At 48.3% G+C, this 19,396-nt stretch overlaps 1 protein-coding gene across 7 annotated transcripts in view; it reads left to right on the forward strand.

The window, feature by feature from the left end:
• The window catches only part of LOC141085113 (chloride channel protein ClC-Kb-like), an 83,316-nt gene that overhangs the window by 49,504 nt on the left and 14,416 nt on the right, over window positions 1–19,396 (forward strand). For all 7 annotated transcript variants that reach the window (XM_073570225.1, XM_073570222.1, XM_073570223.1 and 4 more), the window contains 12 exons: window positions 5,660–5,737; window positions 5,878–5,956; window positions 6,053–6,178; window positions 6,651–6,735; window positions 10,082–10,183; window positions 10,785–10,869; window positions 11,148–11,321; window positions 11,932–12,001; window positions 12,080–12,190; window positions 18,457–18,670; window positions 18,743–18,876; window positions 19,023–19,120. In XM_073570225.1, coding sequence (XP_073426326.1) covers window positions 5,660–5,737; window positions 5,878–5,956; window positions 6,053–6,178; window positions 6,651–6,735; window positions 10,082–10,183; window positions 10,785–10,869; window positions 11,148–11,321; window positions 11,932–12,001; window positions 12,080–12,190; window positions 18,457–18,670; window positions 18,743–18,876; window positions 19,023–19,120 — 1,356 coding nt within the window. The remainder of the gene's footprint in view (window positions 1–5,659; window positions 5,738–5,877; window positions 5,957–6,052; window positions 6,179–6,650; window positions 6,736–10,081; window positions 10,184–10,784; window positions 10,870–11,147; window positions 11,322–11,931; window positions 12,002–12,079; window positions 12,191–18,456; window positions 18,671–18,742; window positions 18,877–19,022; window positions 19,121–19,396) is intronic.

Genomic DNA, 19,396 nt, shown 5'->3' on the forward strand with positions numbered 1-19,396 from the left:
GCTTGTTTCACCCTCCCTGATACCCCATGAATAAACTGGCTCCGCAGTGCTGGGTCATTCCACTGTGTGTCTACAGCCCAGCGGCGAAATTCCGAACAATAGTCCTCTGCCAAGCGCTCCCCCTGGCGGAGGGCGCGGATTTTAGATTCCGCTAGAGCCAGTCGGTCAGGGTCATCGTAAATGAGCCCGAGGGCAGAAAAAACATTATCGACAGAATGAAATGTAGCAGAGTCAGCTGGTAAGGAAAATGCCCATGCTTGGGGGTCACCACTCAGTAATGACAACACCAGCCCTACTCGCTGGGCCTCATTACCTGAGGAGATTGGCCGCATGCGGAAGTATAACTTGCAGGCCTCCCGAAATACGACAAATTTGCTGCGATCGCCTGAAAATCGTTCTGGCAGCGGAAACTTCGGCTCTGCACCGATACCTGCAGATGCCGTTTGCACCTTCGCTACTACCAGGCCCTGCTGCTGAACTGCCCCTTTCAACTCGGAGACCTGTAAGGACAGCGCCGCCAACTGGCGGGTTATGGAATCTAATGGATCCATGGACTCCTGAAAAAAAACAATGTGGGCCGATTATAATGTCACGTGGGGCTTAGTTCAACTAAGGCTGTAATTGCCGGGGCCCCTGTGATGTCCCTGTAACTAGGGGAAACCCTGTCTGACCCTCAACCCAGGGTTTTTGCTGATGGTGCAAATGCCTGAGCCTCCAACCTTTCCTTGTCTCCTGCTCAGCCCTGCACTTAACCCTCCACCCTCCACCCAGTGAGGAGTCACACCACCAAAGCCCCCACACAAATTAAGACAGACAGGGAGAACTTAAACTGCACTGCGCCGCACACACACAGGAATATACAGTAATGTGAACAGGGCACCACTAAACACAAATATGGGAAGGAGAAAGGATAACGACGGATCATACGCCACCAGATACGAATCTCTCTCTCTTCAGCACCTCCACTCCAGACCGGAACCACTTGGTATGAAACACAAGCTATAATCGGCGATGCCCATATGCCAGCCTGACTATTTAAAGACCGTGGGCGTGACTAACCTTCCAACCTGGTCTCCAGCAGGATTAACCCCCGAGAGCCTGAAGATCAAGCCGGCGCCACTGAGGCTATAGTGGCTGGAGGTGGAACTACCTCTGCCTGCCGGATGCTGTGGTGTGAACAGCGTCCAACATGACAGTGCGGTGGTATTTGTCCCTTGTATGTGCTATTATTCTGTCACTGGTGGTAATATGTGGCCTGGACATGGTATGGCTGTATTTGTTCCCTGTATGTGGTATTATTGGTCACCATGTGGTGGTAATATGGTGTCTGGGCATGGTGTGGTGGTATTTGTCCCTTTGGATGTGATATTATTGGTCATTTTAAAAATTGAAAAATAAATAAAAAAATATACCTAAATTGTATTGGATATTTTAGCAAATGTTTAATAGGTTAGAGTAGAATAAGGCTCAGCCAAAAGAGTCTACCTAGTGGTGGCAGATTTAAAAAAATCTTTTGGTCATAACAAGAGCTGCTGGCTATGTGTGTGATCTGGAGATGGGAACTGTTAATGTGTGATTGGTGAGAAGTGGAATTTTTCTAAGAGAGAGCGGTGGTGCTGTGGACAGTTTGAGGGGTGGAGGGCGGGGCTGGGGTGGAGCCTGGGTGGAGTCTCAAGGGGGCCCAAAAAATGTTGCCAGTATGGGGCCCCAAAATTCCTAGTGGCAGCCCTGAGTACAGCCATGAGTCTTCTTGGGAATGATGCAACAAGTTTTTCACACCTGGATTTGGGGAACCTCTGCCATTCTTCCTTGCAGATCCTCTCCAGTTCCATCAGGTTGGATGGTGAATGTTGGTGGACAGCCATTTTCAGGTCTCTCCAGAGATGCTCAATTGGGTTTAGGTCAGGGCTCTGGCTGGGCCAGTCAAGAATGGTCACAGAGTTGTTCTGAATACATTCCTTTGTTATTTTAGCTCTGTGCTTAGGGTCATTATCTTGTTGGAAGGTGAACCTTCAGCCAAATCTGAGGTCCAGAGCACTCTTGAAGAGGTTTTCATCAAGGATATCTTTGTACTTGGCCGCATTCATGTTTCCTTCAATTGCAACCAGTCGTCCTGTCCCTGCAGCTGGAAAACACCCTCATAGCATGATGCTGCCACCACTGTTGTGAGTTCATTCTCACCAGTTGTGAGTTCCCCTTCTGGACTCCCTCTGGTGGTGACGGGAGGTGGTGCGGCTGGTTTGATCAGTGGAGATCTGCCACCTGAGAATGAGGATGACGATTGGATCTCAGGATTCTCAAATTGGATTTAAGACAGCCGACGCCCTATTCAGTTGCTGGTGATTCCTTCTGGCTTGTCAGCTCTTGGTTTTCAGCTCTGGTCCAGTCATCTAAAGCTAAGTTTTTCTGCTAATGTTCACACTTGATTTTGTTGGTCTATTCAGTTTTTTTGTGTGGTCTGCCAGCCCTGGCTGGGGATTGAGCTGAATTTCCACTCTTATTTATCAGTATTTTGCCAGTTGGTTTTTTGTCCCTTACTAGTTCGGTCTCTTTTTGCTCTGTCTCAGAATATTTCAGAGTGCTGATATAGTGGGAGAAGTCTAGTGACTTCAGGGTTAATTTTGCTATCAGAAGTGTTGGACATTATTTTTGTAGGGTTTTTTGCAGGTTGCAGATAGTGTCTTCCCTTTCCTTTCCTGTCTAGTTAGTTTTGGCCCCATCATTTGCTCAGCCAATTTTCTGCCTGTGTTTGTGCCTTCATCTTGTTTCACCGTCAATACATGTGTGGGGGCTATCTATTCCTTTGGGGTCTGCTCTGGGGCAGTTAGTTTTCCCTTTTCTTGCTTTAGGCTTATGTAGTCCTCCGGCCGTGACAAGGCATCTAGGTTCATCGTAGGCACGCTCCACGGCTACTGCTAGTTGTGTGGTAAGATCAGGGATCTGCAATCTGCATAGTTACCAACCACTCTGGTTTTCTGTGGCTTAGCTTGTTTGCTTTTTTCTCCACGGTGACCCATTCATAACAGAATCACCAGCCATACCGCAGATTCTAGGGTACTCAAAAGCAGGAAAGAATTGTAAGGGAAAAGAAAAAAAAAAAGTGTCAGAATTTTTTTATTTTTATTTTATATGTATATTTTTTCCTCTTTTTCTCTGGGGCCGTAGGAGGATTTTTTTTTTTTTTTTAAATGGAGATTAAGCAATTGTCTGTTCGTGTGGAGCAGCTCACTGCTGAAGTGCGGGGAATTTCTGCCTATCTCGCTCATTCACATGCTGCTGAGCCAAAGATCCCTACTCCTGATATGTTTTTTGGGGATCGGTCTAAATTTTTGAATTTTAAGAATAATTGTAAATTATTTCTTGCCTTGAAGCCTAATTCATCGGGGAGTTCTGCGCAGCAGGTTAAAATTGTCATCGCGCGGCGCGGCGATCCCCAGGATTGGGCGTTTTCTTTGACACCTGAAGATCCTATTCTGACTAATGTGGATGCATTTTTTCAAGCCTTGGGGTTGTTGTATGATAAACCTAATGCTATTGATCAAGCTGCGAAAGCCCTATTGGCATTGAACCAGGGTCAGGATTCTGCAGAGTTATACTGTCAAAAATTCCGAAAGTGGGCGGTCCTTGCTTCCTGGAATGATGGTACCTTGGCAGCTCTCTTTCGGAAGGGTTTGTCAGAAACCGTTAAAGATACTATGGTGGGATTTCCTGTTCCCTCTGATCTTGACGATTCTATGTCATTAGCCATTCAAATTCATCGGCGTTTACGTGAACGTAAAACTACACGGGAGGCGCTGCCACCTTTTGGACAAATGTCTGAACCTATGCAATGTGATAGAGTTTTGTCTAGGGCGCAACGTCAGGAGTATAGAAGGCGTACAACAGGTGGTTCGGTTACATGGGATTCCTGAGAACATTGTGTCCGACAGAGGAGTCCAGTTTGTTTCCAGATTCTGGAAAGCCTTTCGTTCCAATCTGGGAATTCAGTTATCCTTCTCCTCCGCGTTCCATCCCCAGACCAATGGACAGACTGAGAGAACAAACCAGACCTTGGAGTCTTATTTGAGATGTTTTATATCTGCTGATCAGGATGATTGGGTCTCATTTTTGCCCTTGGCCGAATTCGCGCTGAACAATAGAGCTAGTTCTGCCACTTTGATGTCACCCTTTTTCTGTAATTTTGGGTTTCATCCTCGGTTCTCTTCAGGGCAAGTGGAATCTTCGTCCTGCCCAGGTGTGGACACTGTGGTTAAGAGAATGCAGCAGATATGGGACCAAGTGGTGGATAAGTTGTCACTCTCTCAGGAAAAGGCCCAGCGATTTTCCAACCGGCATAGGACCATTGGTCCCCGGTAGTGGGTGATATGGTTTGGTTGTCATCTAAGAATATTCCTATGAAGGTTGCATCTCCTAAATTTAAGCCAAGATTTAATGGTCCTTATAAGATTTTGGAAATTCTTAATCCTGTGTCGTTTCGATTGGCTCTTCCAGTTATGTTCAAGATCCATAACGTATTTCACAAATCTCTGTTGAAGAGGTTTGTTGAGCCAGTGGTTCCTATGGCAGCACCTCCTGACCCTGTGTTGGTCGAAGGTAATGTGGAATATGAGGTAGAGAAAATATTGGATTCTCGTTTGGCCAGGTGATGATCAGTGCCTGGTTTTCTCCATACGTACCGCTTAGAATTATCACCAAAAAGGTCTATCTTCGTCTCATCTCATCAGACCAGAGGTTCTTATTTCTCATAGTCTGGGAGTCTTTCATGTGGTTTTTTGCAAACTCTATGCAGGCTTTCATACAGTAGGTCTGGCACTGAGGAGAGGCTTTCGTCGGGCCACTCTGCCATAAAGGCCCAACTGGTTGAGGGCTGCAGTGATAGTTGACTTTGTGTATCTTTCTCCCATCTCCCTACTGCATCTGTGGAGCTCAGCCACAGTGATCTTGGGGTTCTTCTTTACCTCTCTCACCAAGGCTCTTCTCCCACGATTGCTCAGTTTGGCTGGACGGCCAGGTCTAGGAAGTCTTCTAAGGTGGTCCCAAATTTCTTCCATTTAAGGATTATGGAGGCCACTGTGCTGCAGAAATTCTTTTGTAACCTTGGCCAGATCTGTGCCTTGCCACAATTCTCTCTCTGAGCTCCTTGGCCAGTTCCTTTGACCTCATGATTCTCATTTGGTCTGACATGCACTGTGAGGTGTTATATAGACAGGTGTGTGCCTTTACAGATCAACTCCTACGGTATCAGTTTAATTAAAAAAAAATTAAACACAGCTGGACTCCAATGAAGGAGTAGAACCTTCTCAAGGAGGATCACAAGGAAATGGACAGCATGTGACTTAAATATAAGTGTTTGAGCGAAGGGTCTGAATATTTATGACCATGTGATATTTCAGTTTTTCTTTTTTAATAAATTTGCAAAAATGTCTACATTTCTGTTTTTTTTTCAGTCAAGATGGGGTGCAGAGTGTACATTAATGAGAAAAAAATGAACTTTTTTGAATTTACCAAATGGCTGCAATGAAACAAAGAGTGAAAAATTTAAAGGGGTATGAATACTTTCCGTATCCACTGTATATGAGCTCACTCTGTGTGTAGGGTTGGCCTGTACCCCATACAGATGCCAGTACAGAGCTGAGGTGGCCCCTTCCTGTCATTACAGGGTCCCTTTGTACATCTGTCCAGCATGATCGCTGCGTACCTTGGACGGATGAGGGCCTCTGTCACTGGGAACTATGAGGTCAGTATCCCAAAACCCTGTCCTTCATTACAGACTATATCCAGCTGCGACTCCACTGCTGAGAGGGCAAAACCCCGGGGGTCACCATGAATAAAGGAATGACCCCTGGATCTTGCCTAACCCTACAATTACCTCCGCAGAACAAAAGCAAGGAGCACGAGATGCTGGTGGCAGCTGCGGCCGTGGGCATCTCCACTGTATTTGGCGCACCCATCAGTGGTAGGAGACCTCATCTCTTCTCCATCTCCTAACTCTTCTCCATCTCCTAATTCTTGCTCCATTAATGATGGTGTCAGTGACATGTGATCTTTGCAGGCGTGCTCTTCAGTGTGGAGGTGATGTCATCGCATTTCGCTGTGCGGAATTATTGGCGCGGATTCTTCGCTGCGACTTGTGGAGCGTTTATGTACCGTCTTTTAGCCGTGTTCAATAGCGAGCAAGGTAAAGTCGGGCCTGGATCCTCGTACATGTATCCAGATACCGAAGCAGGGTCAGCGGAGGCGGGGAGGAGGGGCAGCGGAGGCGGGGAGTAGGGGCAGAGGAGGCAGGGAGTAGGGGCAGCGGAGGCGGCGAACACGCTCATCGGAGACGGGGAGCAGGATCATCAGAGGTGAGGTGTAGAATGCAAGGTCTTTGTAGGTGAGGTGTAGAAAGCAGAGTCTTCAGAGGCAAAATGTAGACTCATCGGAGGTGAGGAGCAGGGTCATCGGAGGCGGGGAGCAGGTTCATCGGAGGCGAGGTGTAGAATGCAGGATGTTCGAGGGCAGGAACCAGAGGGCAGTGTCGTTGGAGGCTGATAGAAAAGTGCAGGGTCACGGAGGCGGGGAGCAGAGTGCACTGTCGATGAAGGCGGGGTGCAGAGGGCAGGGTTGATGGACAGTAGAATTTAAATTGAGTATTTCTTTTCTACTAGAGACAATCTCTGCCGTCTTCAAAACCAACTTTAAGATCACCTTCCCCTTTGACCTCCCGGAGACTTTCTTCTACATGATCCTAGGGTGAGGACAAGCGCTCCCTCTCTGATACTGATACTTTATGGCCATTATATGAGCTACATGACAAATATGACAGTAATGAAACATAAATTAATGGCAAAGCCATTCACCACCCTCCTCTATAAAGGTGCCCACAATAAAATCTGGCCACACATCAACCCACAGTTCAACTCCTTCACACTCCTCTGTCCTCCTTCACCTCAAGATTCCTTTGTCCTCCTCCAAACTCTGGTCCTCTTCTTCCTGATTCTTCTGTCCTCCTCCAGACTCCTTTGTCCTTCAGAGGCCTCTGACTTCCTCCTTCTCCAGATTTCTCTGTCTTCGACCTTCTCCTCCAGACTCCTCTGACCTCCTTCTTTTCCTTCTGACTTCCTCCTCTACACTCCTCAGAGCCGGTTTTAGGCAAAGTGGGGCCCTAGGAAAAGATTAAAATGGGGCCCCAAAAGCTAACATATTGCACATCACACAGAAGCATTTCGGTTGTATTTACATGTGCTGAGTTCATCCCAGCATGGTATATAGCCCATCATGGTATATAGCCCAGCATAGTATATAGCCCAGCTTAGTATACAGCTCAGCACGGTATATAGCCCAGCATAGTATATAGCCCAGCTTAGTATACAGCTCAGCACAGTATACAGCCCAGCATAGTATATAGCCCAGCACAGTATACAGCCCAGCATAGTATATAGCCCAGCACAGTATACAGCCCAGCATAGTATATAGCCCAGCACAGTATATAGCCCAGCACAGTATACAGTCCAGCATAGTATATAACCCAGCACAGTATACAGCCCAGAACAGTATATAGCCCAGCATAGTATACAGCCCAGCATAGTATACAGCCCAGCACAGTATGCAGCCCAGCATGGTATAAAGCCCACCAATGCCACCATAGTATATAGGCCAGCACAGTATACAGCCCAGCATAGCAGCATACTGCCCAGCATAGCATATAGCGCCCCACAGTCCAGTACTCACACTGATATATTAAAAAAAAAAAAACCACTATTCTCACCTTCTCCTCATGCCCTCGCTGCTGGCTGCTCCTGTCTCCTGCTCTGTTGGCAGTGACGTCATCGCGCACCCACTGTGTCAGAGGCAGACCGGGGAATGATGGGAGAGGGAGCGTCGGCTGACGCTCTCTCCTCCATTTTTGCTTTGAACTGTAACAGCAGTGGCTGGTATAATTCAATGCGGCGGCGGGGGAGTCGGCGCTGTGGGCAGGCGGGCCCATAGCAGCTGCGTGATGTGCCGCTAGCTGGGGGCCCCTGGGGGAGCGAGGGCCCTAGGCAGCTGCCTGGTCTGCCTGCCCCTAACTCTGGCCGTGACATTCCTGTCCTCTTCCTTCAGACTTCTCTGTCTTCCTCCTACAGATTCCTCTGTCCTCCAAACTCCTCTGTCTTCCTCCTTCTCTTCCAAACTCCTCTGTCTTGCTCCTTCTCCTCCAAACTTCTCTGTCTTCCTCCTTCTCATCCAAACTCCTCTGTCTTGCTCCTTCTCCTCCAAACTCCTCTGACTTCCTCCTTCTCCTCCAGAATCCTCTGTCCTCCTCCTCCAGACTTCTCTGATTTCTTCCTTCTCCTCCACACTCCTCTGTCTTCCTCCTTCTCCTCCACACTCCTCTGTCTTCCTCCTTCTCCTCCACACTCCTCTGTCTTGCTCCTTCTCCTCCAAACTCCTCTGTTTTCCTCCTTACTCCTGTCTTCCTCATTCTCCTCCAGACTTCTGTCTTCCTTCTTCTCCTCCAGACTCCTGTCTTCCTCCTTCTCATCTGACTTCCTCTTCCCCCCCCAGACTCGTCTGACTTCCTCCTCCACACTCCTCTGTCCTCCTCCTTCAGACTTCTCTGTCTTCCTCCTCCTCCAGATTCCTCTGTCATCCTCCTCCTCTGTTCTTCAAACTCCTCTGTCCTCCAAACTCTTCTGTCTTCCTCTTTCTCCTCCACACTCCTGTCTTCCTCTTTCTCCTTCAGGCTCCTCTGCCTTCCTCCTTCTCCTGACTCCTCTGACTTCCTCCTTCTCCTGACTCCTCTGACTTCCTCCTTCTCCTGATTCCTCTGACTTTCTCCTTCTCCAGACTCTTCTGTCTTCCACCTTCTCCTCCATACACCTCTGACTTCCTCCTTCTCCTCCAGACACCTCTGACTTTCTCACTCTCCTCCAGATTCCTGTCTTCCTCCTTCTCCTCCAGACTCCGTCATCTTCCTTCTCCTCCAGACTCCATCATCCTCCTTCCCCTCCAGACTCCTTTCTTCCTCCTTCCCCTCCAGACTCCTTTCTTCCTCCTTCTCCTCCAGACTCCTGTCTTCCTCCTTCTCCTCCAGACTCCTGTCTTCCTCCTTCTCCTCCAGACTCCTGTCTTCCTCCTTCTCCTCCAGACTCCTGTCTTCCTCCTTCTCCTCCAGACTCCTGTCTTCCTCCTTCTCCTCCAGACTCCTGTCTTCCTCCTTCTCCTCCAAACTCCTTTGACTTCCTCCTTCTCCTCCAAACTCCTCTGTCCTCCTCCTCCAGACTTCTCTGACTTCTTCCTTCTCCTCCACACTCCTCTCTCTTCCTCCTCCTCCACACCGCTTTGTCTTCCTCTTTCTCCTCCACACTCCTCTGTCTTCCTCCTTCAGACGCCTCTGTCTTCCTTTTATTCCAGGCTCCTGTCCCCTCCTCTTTGCCTCACATCCAGGATTGGGCTTATACATGCCAACATGCCCGATCCTAACCTATCTATTCTATTATTTCTAAACACTTTTTTCGGTGATTCCTTTGTGTCCCCATTCATACTGAACCCACACACACAAATGATACACCGTTTGAAAAAGAAACATGCCCCCTTCAGCAAGAAAATAGCCAAACAAACCACACATCCACGATTTTATCACTAAATACAGTTTAAACATTCATTTTCATAAACCTGCAGAAAGACACAATGACCTGCAGGTGGCATCTCGACCGGAAAACATTTTTTGGCCTCTACTTATCAAACCAATTTATTGTATTACCAATCTACATATATAAATACCTGTCTATGTTCATCAGCTCATGAAATACGTTTACATTTGACCAGCTTGCTTCTTCTGAAATTGCCTGCACCCCCCCGACGACCAATGTGCGAAAATTTCGCACAGGCCAAGCTAGTCCTGACATTATCTGTGGGTGTAAAGTCGGGAGACCCCCATACACTCGCCTGCCGGTGGGGCCATTACTGGGGTTCAGGCGCTGGCGGAGCAGTGAATTACTGTCCAGAGATGAATACTCTGAGGACACGACTTAAAGGGATGACTGACTCTGTGCTGGTGTCAGTCAGGTAGGGTGTGAGTGCGTTATTAAGGTGCTGATCTCTGCTCATGTCACAGGGTGATCTGTGGGGCTGTGAGCTGTGCCTACCTGTTCTGCCAGCGTTGGCTCCTGGGCTACGTCAGAAGGAATCCGTACACCAGCAGGATACTGGCCAACGAGTAAGTGTGAGAGAGACACAGCGCTGCCTCCCGCCACATGCTGCATGTCATCCCTGCCCACACTGTCAGCCCTCTGATGTCTGTATCTCACCCTCCAGTCACATCCAGAGCTGCTACAGCCGTATTGTATTTGCAGCTCTGGATGTGACTGGAGAATGAGACACGATGTAGTAGTAGAAAAGTGACTGCAGCTCTGGAGGTGACTGGAGGATAAGACAAGATGTAACAGCAAAATAGTGACTGCAGCTCTGGAGGTGACTGGAGGATAAGACATGATGTAGTAGCAAAATAGTGACTGCAGCTATGGAGGTGACTGGAGGATAAGACACGATTTAACAGCGGAATAGTGACTGCAGCTCTTGAGGTGACTGGAGGATAAGACATGATGTATCAGCAGAATAGTGACTGCAGCTCTGGAGTGACTGGAGGATAAGACACGATGTAACCACAGAATATTGACTGCAGCTCTGTGAGTGACTGGATTGGACATGTAACAGCAGTTTTGTTGATGCAGCTTTGGATGTGACTGGAGTGCAGGACATGATATCACTAGAGATAGTGGAGTCGCTTGCTCTGAGTTGTCCCTTTTCCCTCGTTGCAGTAAACCTGTGTACTCGGCATTGCTGGCGCTCCTCATGGCATCCATAACGTTTCCGAATTTCCTCGGGCGGTTCCTGGCTTGTCGGGTCAGTGTTATCTGTAGGTTTCATTGTGTATGAACCTGAAAGCTCAGGATGAACAGAAATAAGCTGCTGTCATGTAATGCAGTTGAGCAGCCGGGGAGGCCGCAATGAGGAAATTCTGACCTCCGGGGTCCTGGGGGATATGGTCCTTGGGGGGTTTCTGATCTGCGGGGTCCCGGGAGATCTTGCACTTTCTCCACAAGCCACTTGTACCTTTGCAGAGGACACTCGGATCTATTTCTCGCAGTTTTATGCCATTTTTGTTTTTGCGCCGTCCACAGCTCTCCATGAAGGAACTTCTCGTCTCTCTCTTCGATAACCGCACGTGGTGGACGCTTTCCCAGAATATGTCGACACCAAGCCCCATAACCGTGGACTCCAATAACCTGTGGATGGAATGGGCTAACCCGCAAATCACCATCTTTGGCACGCTGGCGTTCTTCATCGTTATGAAGGTGCGTCGCCAACACATTAAAGGACGGGATACAGCAAGGACAGAACCGCCGCAACGTTTTCAGTCTGGTGTTAGATTGGATGTTCCATAGTCATGTGATGTTGGCTGCTAAACCAGTCAGTGATGTCATCAGACCTCATGAATGTTGGTGATATCATCAGACCTCATGAATGTCTGTGATGTCATCAGACCTCATGAACGTCGGTGATGTCATCAGACCTCATGAATGTCGGTGATGTCATCAGACCTTGTTAATGTCGGTGATGTCATCAGACCTCGTGAGTGTCAGTGATGTCATCAGACCTCGTGTCGGTGATGTCATCAGGCCTCGTGAGTGTCGCGTTGATATCATCAGGCCTCATGAGTATCGGTTATGTCATCAGGTCTCGTGAGTGTCGGTGATGTCATCAGGCCTCGTGATGTCATCAGGTCTCGTGAATGTCAGTGATGTCATCAGGCCTCGTGAATGTCGGTGATGCCTTCAGACTGCAGGAATGTCGGTGCTGTCATCAAACCTCGTTAATGTCGGTGATGTCATCAGACCTCGTGAATGTTGGTGATATCATCAGAGGATTTGCTGTGTCATCGTTTTGCTCTTCTTTGTTTTCCAGTTCTGGATGTTCATCCTCGCCACCACGCTCCCGCTGCCCGCCGGGTACTTTATGCCCGTCTTCATATATGGTGAGCGCAGCGGCATAAACCTGGAGAAGGAGCGGATATAACCACCATCATCACTATGTGTGCTCTCATCATTCGCAGGAGCTGCCATCGGACGATTGGTGGGTGAGACAATAGCGTATATATTCCCGGATGGTATCACCTCTGATGGAGTAGTTAACCCCATCATCCCCGGAGGGTACGCGCTGGCAGGTGAGTTCTTGTATATATGTGTTAACTGCGACAAAGCGATGAGATCTGACGGATTTCATAGTATCATAGAATGTCAGAGATGGAAGAGACCCCCAGGGTCATCGGGACCCCAAGGGTCATTGTGTCCAACCCCCAGCTCAATGCAGGAGTCACTAAACCATCTGAGACAATGTCTGTCCAGCCTCTGCGTGCAGACTTCCATTGAAGAAGTACTCTCCACCTCTCGTGGCCACCTGTTCCACTCATTGATCACCCTCACTGTCAAAAAGTTTTTCCAATATCTAATCTGTATCTTCTCCTTTTCAGTTTCATTTCATTGCTTCTCGTGTTTCCATGTGTAGATGATAATAATGATGATCCTTCTACACTGTGACAGCCCTTCAGATATTTGTAGACAGCTATTAAGTCTCCTCTTAGTCTTTTTTTTTTTGTAGCTAAACATTCTGAGATCCTTTAACCGTTCCTCGTAGGACATACTTTGCAGTCCACTCACCATCTTGGTCGTTCTTCTCTGAACTTGCTCCAGTTTTTCAATACCTTATATAATGTGGTGCCCAGAATTGGACGCAGTATTCCAGATGAGGCCTGACCAAGGAGGAATAGAGGGGAATAATGACTTCACGTGATCTAGACTCTATGTGTCACGGGGTTACCACGACAATGTGGAGCCAGAAGACTGCAGCGTCTGATTGCTCCTACTCCGGCTCTGAGAAGGAGCACTTCGCTGTCATATTAAATGTGTTTATTTCTTCTGGCAGAATAATCGGCCGTGTTGAAAATCCCTGTGCTCGATTAGCCACTCCTTTCCCTTTTATAATCTGTGGTTTATTACTAATCCTCGTCAGAGCTAGCATTTGCTGCATGGCTAACGGTGGGAGAGGAACACATATGAGAAGGAGAGCTGGAGGAGTTATCTGTGACTGTTGCTTGGTTTGTGTGTGTGATAATTTCCTATCCTTCTCTATTTTGATTTATTCCCCTGCCTCCACGCCCAGGTGCCTTCCTCTGTTATATGTGAGTAAATATTTTGTATGCCTGGAGTTTTCTGTTAACCATTGTTGCCTTGTTCGTCGGAGTTGGTGTACTACAGTGCACAGAAGCGCCACTCTTCCCTGGGTGGGGTTAGAGAACAGAGATAAGGCAAGGGTGGAGGAGGGAGAGCTAGGGCGCCCCCTAGTGTTAGATACAGGGAAAGAGCCCCTGGTCCCAGGTCATCTGACAGCTTTGTCGTGACATTAGCTCTGACCACTACCAATTTTTCTGAACCATGATGGATCTAATCTCTGCTCTGACAGGGCAATTGCGGCAGCTCAATCTGGAGGTGGCAGATTTACACATGGTGCTTTTGCAGCACCCTAATACATCTGGTGTGGGAATCTCGTCCCTCAGGCAAACCGTAGGGGAGCCCAAGGTCACTTTGCCTGACAAGTTCTCTGGGGGGTGTGACAAGTTTGTTGTTTTCGGAGAGGTCTGTAAACTGTACTTCAGGTACAGAGGAGCAACATGTGGGGATAGTAATCCCGCTCCTCCCGGGGGACCCTCAAGCGTGAACGTTCTCTCTCCCAGTCACTCCAGATGGTGGAGGAATTTTTTCAGGTGCTGGGTCTTACTGTATGTACGACGATCCCGACCACGTCTCCTTGGAGTGAGACCGGCCGGCAAAGGAATATTGCTCTGAGTTCCGGAGGTGGGCCACGGACACCAAGTGGAATGACCCTGCACTTCGTAGCCAGTTTTGTGAGGGCCTCTCAGTGAGGATGGAGGATGCTTTAGCTCTGTATGAGACTCCTGACTCCCTTGAGGCGGCCATGTCTCTGTTGATCCGAGTAGATCGCCGTCTTTGCCAGATAAATAGCGAGACACCTCTGTGTGCGTGAGGTCCGGGGTCTAGGGTGGTCAGTACTGGGCCTATTGAGGAATCCATGCAGGTGGGTGCGACATCACATTCTGGTAAATTGTATGTTGTCCACTGTAAGGGGTGATTGTGCTTACTTTGTGGTAAAAAGGGCCATTTTGTGGGCATGTGTCCTTCCCAATCACATAGTAAGCAACCGCCAGAAAACTAGAGGGCCCTGGATGCGGGGAGGTTAACAACCTGGGTGTACTTATCACGTCTGTGGATAGAATACAATTTATCCTACCAGCTGTAATCCACCTGGGTGGGATTAAGGTGGACGTGCATTTCTGGACAGTGGGGCGGGGTTTAATTTGATCGACGCTAGGTTTGGACATGTCCAAGGCCTCATCCCACATACTCTGTCTAGATCCCTACCCATAATCGCCATTGACTCTGCACCCTTGAGACACCCTTGAGATTTACATCTTCAGGTGGGGACCATGCACACTGAGGTGTTACTGTTATGTGCTAGAGGGTCTGCCCTCACTTGTGGTACTGGGACTTCCTTGGCTCGCTCTGCACAATTCTATAGTAGATTGGCAGACTCGGGAAGTAATCAAATGGAGTGGGTATTGTCAAGGACTCTGCTTGGGTACCCGGCTTGCTAGGATGGATACCCAGTCTGTGCCTAGTTACATGTCGGATTTTGGGGATGTGTTCTCAGAGCAGGGGTGCCAAGAACTGTGTTCTCGGTTGAGGAGATCTTTTTCTAGGATATGTGTTGTCTTCCACCTGTTTGCTCATGCATCTGGCGAAAGTCCATGCGCTATTGGATTGGAATCGTCCTGAGGTTTTGAAGGCGTTACAAAGATTTTTAGGTTTTGCCAACTACTGCCGTAAGTTCATAAAGAACTTTTCAGTAGTGGCCAAATCTTTTACAGATATGACCAGGAAGGGGACGGACTTCTCCAAGTGGTCCAGTCCTGCCAGGGAGGCATTTGATACGTTGAAGAGGTGTTTTTCTTCTGCGCCGATCCTCATCACTCAGCTTTTTACGTCGATGCGTCTGAGGTGGCAGTGGGGGTTGTATTGTCGCAGGATGCTTCTCCTGGTAAATGGCAACCATGTGCGAATTTTCTCGAAAAAACTGTCACCGGCTGAGAGAAATTATGACATTGGTAGCAGGGAGCTCTTAGCTATAAAATGGGCTTTTGAAGAGTTGTGTTATTTTCTGGAGGGGGCAGTTCACCCAGTTATGGTAATCACGGATCATAAGAATCTGGTATACTTGGAATCGGCAAAACGTCTAATGCTTCGACAGGCAAAATGGGCATTGTTCTTTACCGGGTTTCACTTTTTTGTCATTATTGGCCGGGGAACAAGAACATTAAAGCAGATGCCTTATCCCGTGGCGAGGAAATAAGTGTGTGTACCGGTACCTATTCTTCAAAAAGGGGTTATTATGGCGTCTATATTCTCCTATCTGGAAAGAGACACTGCTGCCTATCCACTTGGTAAACTGTTTATCCCGGTAAATCTCCGTCTTAGAGTCCTTAGCAAACATCACGATTCAGTGTTGGCCAGACATTCTGGTAATAAAGCCACTGTTGATCTACTTACTCTGCGTTTTTGGTGGCTAGGTGCTCATCAGGATTTCTGGGATTATGTAGCCGTCTGCACTGTCTGTGCATGTTCTAAAACCTCTCATACGCGTCCGTCAGGGGCTCTTCAACCGTTGGAGATTCCCAGTAGACCTTGGACTCACTCGTCAGTCGATTTTATCACAGATCTTCCCGTGTCGGCAGGGAATACTGTAATCCTGGTGGTAGTATATAGATTCAGTAAAATGTCTCATTTTATCGCTTTACCGAACACCAAATCCTTGGCGCGAGTTTTCACCAGGGAAATAATTAGATTACATGGGATCCTGACCAATATTGTTTCTGACCGGGAGGTGTAGTTTGTCGCCAAGTTTTCGAGGGCATTTTGCACCCGTCTGGGGATCCACCTGTCACTCTCTTCAGCATTTCACCCTCAGTCTAATGGGCACACTGAATGGGCTAACCAGAATTTGGAGAATATTTACCGTTAGCCGAATTCACTGTAAATAATCGTTGTCAGGAATTGACCAGTAAATCCCCGTTTTTTGGGGCATATGGATTCCATCCTCCGTTTAGTTCATTTAATGATAATCACACTTCTGGATTACTGGAGGAAGAACGTTTTTCATCTTCTATTTCTACCATATGGCAAGGATAATTTGATGAAGATGGATCCAAATATAAGAGTGTGGCTGATTAGAGATGTTTGGTGGGTCTGGACCTGTGTGTTAGTGACTTGGTGTGGTTGTCCACTAGGAGCATTAAGCTGAAGGTTCTGTCTTAGATACTGGGTCTCAGGTTTATCGGTCCTTATAAAATCGCAGCCATCGTCAATCCAGAAGCATTTCGCCTTGCTTTACCGCCTACCTTTAGGATCCATAATGTGTTTCATCGATCTCTCCTCAAAAAATATGTTGCGTCTTCAGTACCATCACCTCTACCACCATCTTCTGTCATTGTCGATGGTAATGTGGCGTTTCAGATTGCGAAGATCTTGGACTCTCATCTTGTTCGTCGGTCGCTTCAGTATCTGGTAAGTTGGACGGGGTACAGTACTGAGGAGAGGATGTGAGTACCAGCATCTGATGTTCATGCGGCCAAAATGGTATTTCATGTGGCACACGCCGATAGGTCTGATCCTAAGGTTCTGGAAGACCCCTATAGAAGAGGGGGTACTGTCATGGGGTTACCGCGACAGTGTGGAGCCAGAAGACCGCAGCATCTGATTGCTCCTACTCCTGCGCTGAAAAGAAGCACTTCTCCTTCATTTTAAATGTGCTTATTCCTTCTCTCAGAACCTGTTAATCGGCCATGTTGGAAATCCCTGTGCTCACAGCTGAGCTCGGTTAGCCATGCCTTTACCCTTTATAATCTGGGATCTGTTACTAATTATGAGAGCTAGCATTTGCTACTTGGCTAACGGAGGGAGAAGGAGAGTTGGAGGAGTTATTAGCGACTGTTGTTTGGTTTATACAGGGGGTTATTCCTTATTTTTTTTATTTTTTTTTTTTCCCCTTCCTGCACACCCTAGTGGATTCCTCTGTTATGTGTGAGAGAATATTTTGTATACCTGGTATTTTGTGTTACCCTGTTCATCGGGTTGGTGTACTACGGTACACAGTAGCACCCCTTCTTCCCTGGGTGGGGGAAGAGAACAGAAGGAGGGCTAACTTAGGAGTTAAGGCAAGGGTGGAGGCCCCGGCATCTTCGCCATCTGAAGAATTCCGGGGAGTAGGGCGCCCCCTAGTGCTAGGGACAGGAAAGGAGCCCCTGGTACCGGGTCACCTGACAACTGTGTCGTGACATTTTGCTTCTCTTAATACATCCCAGAACTGTGTTTGCCTTTTTGTTACTGCATCCCACTGTTGACTCATGTGCAGCCTGTGAGCTATTAGTATACCCAAGTCTTTTTCACACGTGCTGTTGCTTAGTTCTATTCCTCCAATTCTGTAGATGTAATTTTTGTTTTTCTTGTCCAGATGTAGAATCTTGCATTTCTCCCTTGTAAATACCATTATATTAGTTGCTGCCCATTGTGCAAGCTTATCTAGATCCCTCTGAATCCTTTCTCTGCCTTCTCTAGTGTTAGCTATTATAACGCTAGAGAATTGCTATAATATCTTATGCTGTTATTTCCTGTCTTATTCTCCAGTCACCTCCAGAGCTGCAGTCACTATTCTGCTGTTACATCATGTCTTGTCCTCCAGTCATCTCCAGAGCTGCAGTCACTATTCTGCTGATACATCATGTCTTATCCTCCAGTCACCTCCAGAGCTGCAGTCACTATTCTGCTGTCGCATCATGTCATATCCTCCAGTCACTTTCAGAGCTGCAGTCACTATTCTATTACATCATGTCTCAACCACCAGTCAACTCTAGAGCTGCACTCACTATTCTGCTGTTATATCCTGTCTTATTCTCCAGTCACCTCCAGAGCTGCAGTCAGTATTCTGCTATTACATTGTGTCTCATCCTCCAGAGCTTCAGTCAGTATTCTGCTATTACATTGTGTCTCATCCTCCAGAGCTGCAGTCACTATTCTGCTATTACATTGTGTCTCATCCTCCAGTCACCTCCAGAGCTGCAGTCAGTATTCTGCTTTTCTGTCAGCTTTCAGGTGCAGTACCTCACTTCTCACTGCTGCTCCTGCAGTGCATTATGGGAGATACAGTACTTTCAGCCCTATACTGAAGTCTATAACCTACGTCTCCCTGCGAAGCTCAGTGCATTATGGGATGTCTGTGCAGCTGCTCCAGCAGTAATGGGCTTCGCTTTGGTTGCAGCTCTGGCTGTGATTGGAGTGTTCTCTCCTGCATCTCTCCCATTAGGGGCCGCGGCGTATTCTGGGGCAGTGACACACACGCTCTCCACCGCGCTCCTGGCGTTCGAGGCTACGGGTCAGATCGCGCACATTTTGCCAGTCATCCTCTCGGTGCTGATCGCCAACGCCATCGCCCAGAAGTTCCAGCCGTCATTCTATGACGGGACCATCATTGTGAAGAAACTGCCGTACCTGCCGCGGATCCGCAGCCGCCAAATAAAGTAGGTGGTGCTTATACCGGGGGGCGAGGGGGCGATGGCGCCGTCTTGTAACCTCCGGCCGCTCCTTCGCAGCTCCTACAAGGTGAAAACCCAGGAGTTTATGAGGACGGACATGGAGCTGCTGCCCCGAGGCGCCGACTTCCACCGCGTCCTGCAGGTCATCACATCCTCTGAAGACACTGAGTTCCCGGTGGTGGACAACATGGGTGCGTGAGCCTAGCAGAGCCCCAGCATGGGGTGCAGGACTACAGCTGTCATCATGTCCTGACAGTGCCTGCTGAGTGTTGTAGTCCCAGTGCGGAGGTCTCTGATGTAGATCCCGCACTGAATATTCTCAATGTTTCTCTGACAGAAGCTCGAGTCTTGGTCGGCACTGTGCAGAGAAGTCGTCTCATCAGCTTCCTTGAGACGCACGAGGCCAACCAGGAGCCCGGGGCCCCTGAGCACAAGGTAAGAGGGCATCACAGGGGCCACGTTTTGTACAGACACTAAATCAGGGCCCCTGAGCACAAGGTAAGAGGACAGCATAGGGGCCAGGCTCTGTACAGACACTGAACTGGGGGCCCCTGAGCACAAGATAAGAGGGCTCCGCAGGGGCCATGCTCTGTACAGACACTGAACCAGGCCCCATGAGCACAAGGTAAGAGGACGGCATAGGGGCTGTAATGTCCACATGGTATAAGGAATTCAAGAGAGAACGCTTTAACTGTACTTTATTCTTCTCGT

Source organism: Dendrobates tinctorius, unplaced genomic scaffold (assembly GCF_039654945.1).
Source record: "Dendrobates tinctorius isolate UK_male_01 unplaced genomic scaffold, ASM3965494v1 ptg000028l, whole genome shotgun sequence".
NCBI lineage: Eukaryota > Metazoa > Chordata > Amphibia > Anura > Dendrobatidae > Dendrobates > Dendrobates tinctorius.